At 44.5% G+C, this 6,425-nt stretch overlaps 3 protein-coding genes across 3 annotated transcripts in view; 1 reads left to right on the top strand and 2 right to left on the bottom strand.

The window, feature by feature from the left end:
• The window catches only part of Pmar_PMAR028771 (hypothetical protein), a gene marked incomplete at both ends in the record, with an annotated part of 3,815 nt that extends 1,885 nt beyond the window's left edge, over nt 1-1,930 (top strand). The window contains 4 exons of the mRNA XM_002772560.1: nt 662-796; nt 1,258-1,409; nt 1,632-1,699; nt 1,791-1,930. Of these exons, the coding sequence (XP_002772606.1) occupies nt 662-796; nt 1,258-1,409; nt 1,632-1,699; nt 1,791-1,930 (495 nt within the window). The remainder of the gene's footprint in view (nt 1-661; nt 797-1,257; nt 1,410-1,631; nt 1,700-1,790) is intronic.
• A 1,652-nt stretch (nt 1,931-3,582) lies between these two features.
• Pmar_PMAR028770 (hypothetical protein) lies at nt 3,583-4,371 on the bottom strand (the record flags this gene model as incomplete). The annotated part of the gene is made up of 1 exon (XM_002772559.1): nt 3,583-4,371. One exon carries the CDS (start codon nt 4,369-4,371, stop codon nt 3,583-3,585), a length of 789 nt encoding a protein of 262 aa, XP_002772605.1.
• Nucleotides 4,372-4,457: 86 nt separating this feature from the next.
• Nucleotides 4,458-6,014, bottom strand: Pmar_PMAR028769 (conserved hypothetical protein; the record flags this gene model as incomplete). Its single annotated transcript, XM_002772558.1, has 1 exon — nt 4,458-6,014. One exon carries the CDS (start codon nt 6,012-6,014, stop codon nt 4,458-4,460), a length of 1,557 nt encoding a protein of 518 aa, XP_002772604.1.
• Between the last annotated feature and the right edge of the window lie 411 nt (nt 6,015-6,425).

The following is a 6,425-nucleotide window of genomic DNA, read 5'->3' as shown; positions in this document are numbered from 1 at the left end:
GAGTGTTGATATATTCTAATAACAAACTTAACTGTGTATATATGCTCTTCATACTGCTTCTAAGAGTGTTGATATATTCTAATAACAAACTTAACTGTGTATATATGCTCTTCATACTGCTTCTAAGAGTGTTGATATATTCTAATAGCAAACTTAACTGTGTATATATGCTCTTCATACTGCCTCTAGGAGTGTTGATATATTCTAATAGCAAACTTAACTGTGTATATATGCTCTTCATACTGCTTCTAGGAGTGTTGATATTTTCCAATAACAAACGTAACTGTTATATCCACGCTGATAACGAGCTCCACCGCCTGTACAATACACTATCACATTCCTGCTTCGTTCGGTGATAGCGCTACTGAATTCTTTGACGCCTTGGATTGCATACATAACTTCAAGTAATTTTTAAATGCAGTATTTATATTTCTTCCCGAATTTTAAGTTGCGAACTGCATATCGTTTCACTTTGTTGGTGATATTGGTATTAAATTCGGGGAAAATTCAGAGTCATTTTTGAGCTCACTTGAAGTTGTCAACTACATATCATTTTACTACTACTCTTTTTATCAGAATGGCGACAGTCACATTTCTCCAAGGAGACCAGGCATGTACGGGTCCTTGTAACCGCGGCTACTCGTGCACTTATGCTTGTTAGGAATGTCCCGTCGTAGGAGAAGACTCAGTTCATGATGACAACAGTGAAGACGATTATTCGTATGTCGAGGAGAGTGTTGATGAAATTGAATGTTTGTCTGGAACTATGCTGGCAGAGCTCGAGCGGCAGTTGAGTGTGAGATTATTACAACCAGTTCAACGAGCTCTTGGAGGAGTATATGCTTGCTTTTCTCAGTAGAAGTTCCTATATCAATTTAGGTAGAAGTGTACAGAAATCAATAGGAAATTCCCGAAATTTCCTCAGAATTTCCATATTGTCACCACCGCATGTATTTGAACATGTTTATATTCTTCGCTCAGCGGAGTATATATTGCAACAAATGCCATTTAGTGTTGTGCGTGCGTGCATGATGGATTATTCATTAATAATTACGGCGATTCGGAGAACGAGTGTAACTATCAATAGAGTCCTCTATGATGAAAGCACCTGGTGATAAAAAATTGTTTGGAGTGATTCGGTTTATCCTGACGTAAGGAAACTCATCGACACTCGAGTTCAAAAAGAACTATTTTTACAGCAGTGAAGAAATCGATCGTTATGTTGTGACTTTTCTCCCCAGCACGGATCGACTTCAGAATCACGTGTTTGAGTACTACGATGAACTCGTGGAGAGTTCAGTCCCGAATTGTGGGCGAACATATTTAGAAGATCTACAGGAGCTGGAGGAACTAGAGATGGCTTATAACAAAATAGAAGGAAACGATACGGCTGATGAACTCAGAGATATGTACGTGAAGCTTTGCATGATGACCATCATCAGTGTTGGAGTAGAAATATATGGTCGCTTTTCTCAGCTGAGCTCGGGAGTTCCCACATTGATTATAGATGTTTACATACGAATTGAGGTAAAAGTGTACAAAAACGAAAAGAAAACTTCCTAAACTTTTCACAGAATTTTCATTTTGTCACCAACACATGTGCGTATACTCGCAGACTGATCTTATCATAGGTTTGCATATTACTTGGAAGCTGAGAAAATGTTCATAGAGAGTAAACACGAAGAGCAGGGAGATTACAGTAGGCTGATGACACGTAACACGCCTGTGAGACCGCAGGAAAGACGTATGAAATTCTGCTGCTCGGCTAGTTGGAAATTTCTAATATTCAGGCAGCGACTCGCAAGTAGACGAGATGGCTGATCTACCAGTATACAGTGGCCAAGCACAGAGTACCAACGATGTTGCGGTTGGTATGATTCAATTCTTCTGTAGATGCACGGCGGCTATCGGCCTCATCGACAACGTCTAGCCATATGGGATTCCCTGCTGGTGAGGAAAAGACACCTTGCGAGTTGGAATATATTTTCGCCTTTTTCGGCTGAGTTTACGCACTAGTAATACACGGCTTAGGGTAGAAGTGTACAGAAACCAATAAGATTTCCCCAAAATTTTCAATCAGAATTCTCTCATTGTCGTAAATGCACGTGGTTGACCATGTGCAACGCTGAGTTTCAATTTACAGTTTACTCCTTTGGCTAGGTCCTCTGGGAATACCCCGTATACGGTTGAACTCAATGACAACCTCCACGCCAAGTGTCTATGGAGATTCGCAGGTAGGAGTAACATAGGCTGATTCGAATTGCTGCTCTTGTCAGGTTCCGCTCGGCGGCTTTCCGCTATCAGCGAGGACCGTGCCTCAATGGCACGAGATCTCGCCGTGAGTCACGGCTATCCATGCGAGTGGGCGTATGATTGTTATCATCCTAGTTTTTCGAATACCCAGTTCGTGGCGCCTCCAGTAACTGGAAGGTTCGGCTATACGACAGCAACTCAGCGATGGCAAGTAGCGCCTCAGACGAGACCTGCGGATGGACAACTTGGAGCACCTACATTCGGGAGATGGTTCGCCACTCAATGACAAACTTGAAGTACTCTTGTGATGCAGCTGAGTTATACGATGAAACCAAATGCATGCCGAGTTGCAAGTGCGTTTCGCGTTATAGTCAAAGAGGTTATAGTCGATTCACGCAGTAATTCAAAATGGTCGGAGGTGACAGCAGGAACCTATATTCAGAAGGCTTCATCCGGATGCTCCTCATGCGCCTTCGGTTGGAGGGGCTTGTAAAACTGTGCCAAACACAACAACACAGAATAGGCAAAGAAGCAGAATCGTACCACGTAACAAAATAGCCATAGTGAGCAAATGACCGAAAAAGCAATGGGGACAGGCTGTCCCGGACAGCAATACGGAGTTACACTGACGGGGAAGTTCTGACATAAGACACTCATGAAACTGCAGTTCCGAACAACGAACACATTGTCGCGAAGGAACATAATTGGGTGGTCTATGGTAAATTAGGAATTTTAATACAATCTTCCCGTGGTCCGCAATCGTACACAGCTCCCGCAGTTGTGGAGGCAGATCCTGCCGAGGCGAAAGGAAGTACATTGGCAGAGGTTATCTCACCCCAAAGACAAAACTCATTGGCATGACAACTTAAAAGGCTGAAGCTGATCCCTCGGGAGCTAATGCCCATCGATACGAGTCTAACTAAGCCGTGCTGTTGGTGTTGGACTTTGAACTCACACACACGCACACAATCTTTCCTTCTCGGATACCAACCCTCTACCTCCGCTCAACGGAGCTGATAGTTCAAAAAGGTTGCTACATATTTATAAAGTGTAGCGATACATCATACTTGAACTAAACACACGGACACGTCGAAGAACAGTTGACCAACACAACACACATTCTTCACAACAATTCTCTCAAAGAAATTGCACCGTCAGGATGCGATACAGTTCGAGACAAATGACGAGATAGCAGAATGGTTCTGTTCAGATTTGAGAGTAACTAGCAATTAGGTGAAGTAGCGAAGAAGAAAAAGTTAGTTGTGTGGGAGAGGAAAACCACCACTAGAAATATGATACGAATAGAAGCTCTACCGCTCAGTCAAACGACTAGGTTGAGATAGAACAATCATCGGGAAGTTCAACTACAATATCAGCTGTAGCCGGTGTTGTAAACAAATTATACGGATTGTAGCGGCACTTCACGTCCTGTAGACGTTTATATACCCCATTGGATGATGGACCGAAATAGCGATACTTCCAGTGATCCGGACTAACATTCTGACCAGGGAAGAACTTGTCCTTCCAAGGCTCGACCGTCCATTGGTTGCTTATATAATTCTGATAACTCTCCTTCAAAGAACTATACTGATCAATAGCTGCAAAAGCCTTAGCAACCCAATTAGTAGAAGTCTCCATACCAGCAGAATCACCCTTACGCCACAGAGATGAGACCTGAATATTCCATCCTTGATGACGATGAACAAAGGAGGTACATGGACCATCACCAGAGCAGTCGGTGGGCTCCTCGAGCATCTTACCACCATAATACTCGAAGGTGATAATGCAGACCGCACGGCCTTCGTTACACTCAGGCTGATGACTCAAATCCCATAAGGTATCCCAAAAAGCGTCAGACATGTCACTCTGTCGAACGTAGACAGAATTACTCTTCCACGGCAAATCATCATTCAACTTCCAATCATATGCCCAACAGTTGTTCATTGCAGAAGTAGGATCAACACCAGTACCAGGGTAAACCGCATTATCAGGGCAATCGGGATCAGCCCATTTAGTGCAACCAGCCCATGACCAAGCACCATAGGCAGCATTAGTGAACTTCTGCGATGGGTTAGTGATCCACGTATTCACATCTATTGCTGAGTTAACGTTGTCCATGGTTTGATCACAATCGGTACAGTCACCACTGATTGGATCACACAAACACATACCCTCATAATGCATCTCGAAGTTACTGTGAATCTTCACTTTACCCACAGACCATTGCTGGAAGGTTGATTAATCATCGCACTCTGATATGCCTTAGTCTTAGCAATGATATCTGCCTTCGACTTAGTATTAGGAGCAAGCCTATCACGGTAGATGTAGACCTTCTCGCTGGCTCTTATGGCACTCAAATACCACATAGTGACAACACCATAGTTACCACCCATACCACCACGAAGGGCTTTCACAAGATCAGCGTGTTCATTGGTAGTAGTAGCATGTACTAGCTTGAATGGACCACCGTTCTCTTGAACGATTATGTCAACAGCAAGAACATGATCAGCAAGCATACCCCACATAGTGCTGGAATACCCATAGGCACCTCCTTGGGTTAAACCAGACACTGATACTCCAGGGCAACTACCACCGTTGACACTCAGTGGTGGGTTATGATCATACAGCCTCGTATAAGCCTCGAGTAGTCTGGTGCCAGCACCTATCTTGGCAACGTACTGACTGCTTAAGAAACCACTTCTCTCGACCTCGACAGAAGTGAGCCGATTCATTCTTATGACGATACCATCTTGTACGGTGCTCTGACCAGCGAAAGAGTTGCCCTCGTCACTACGGACAACGAAATCGACATAGTGATCGAAACAAATCTGCAAGACTTGTCTGACTTCGTCATCGTTACCGGGACTGACCACCGCAGCAGGAGTAATACTAGTGTACTGTGGCATGAAGACCTCGGGCATATCACTGCCAGTATCAACATAATTATTGCCTATCAGAGAGCGTATGGCATCTATAGCTCCTTGGACGTCAGGAACACACGTACCACTTTCATAGCAATTAGTAGTAGCAGTTTTGGTACCAGTAGTAGTTACAGCAATCGTCGACGCTGTCGTACTAGAAACCTCTGTTGTGGGCGCTCGAGTCGTTGAAGCGGTAGTTACAGTAGCTGTTGTAGTTAATACCACACCGTCACCACATCTCACTGTAGAGCCTTGGCACACTGGTGCATTATCCCAAGTCTTGCAATAGGAAGCAGGTCCCACTTCTTTCTGGCAATATGCGTCCCAATTCACGGTTCCGCCGCTGGTCGTAGTCGAAGGAGCCGAGCCAGATGTAGTCGTTGGGACAGAAGTTGTGTCACCACCTGCCTTGGTGGTAGACACAACATTAGGAGTAGAAGTAACAGTTACTGGAGCGGTAGAAGTAACAGTTACTGGAGCGGTAGAAGTAACAGTCACTGGAGCGGTAGAAGTAACAGTTACTGGAGCGGTAGACGTAACCACTACACCGTCACCACACTTCACGACAGACCCTTGACAAACTGGATCATTGGCCCAAGTCTTGCAATACGATGCGGCACCAACCTCCTCGCGACAATAAGCGTCCCAATCGACAGCCCCAGCTAGCTTACGCTGATCAACAGCAATACCGGTAGCGTCGGAATTTTCATCATGATGCACTGCGGAACTAACGCCCACAAGATATCGGCGATAGTCCTCTTGAACAGATGAGGAAAGACAACAAGTAAGCACAGAGAAAGTCAGTAATAGCAGAGACCGCTTACACAAGGAGATAGCCATAGGTGAGAGACCAAGATCTACGAATAACTACAATAACATTTCAAGCACAAGGAAAATGAAAATTCAGCGCTTTTCTAGCAGTGAGAGTCAACTTATGATCCATTTTCCCCACGAAAAATCCAGCGAAAAAAATAATACCCGCTGAATTTTGATTTATTCAGTTCTTCTCTAGCGCGCTAAAACACATCACGATCTTGAAGGATCATAGCGTAGCTAGCTGATTCAGCGTGGATGTACTCCCAGGAGCAATCCTGCGTTTGATAATCGGTCTCCTAGGCAACGATCCGTCCATAATTTCAGGCGTGAGTGGTATTAATAATCATACTGAACCACACACCTAGGAACCAGCGACAAGTAAAGAGACTCGGGAAAATGGAGTACTCGGCCACTCACCCTTGGATGGCCTCACGT

The sequence above is a fragment of the Perkinsus marinus genome (assembly GCF_000006405.1).
Source record: "Perkinsus marinus ATCC 50983 genomic scaffold scf_1104296960784, whole genome shotgun sequence".
Classification (NCBI taxonomy): Eukaryota; Perkinsozoa; order Perkinsida; family Perkinsidae; genus Perkinsus; species Perkinsus marinus.
Note: the sequence above shows the minus strand (reverse complement) of the source record. Positions and strands in the feature narration are given on the sequence as shown.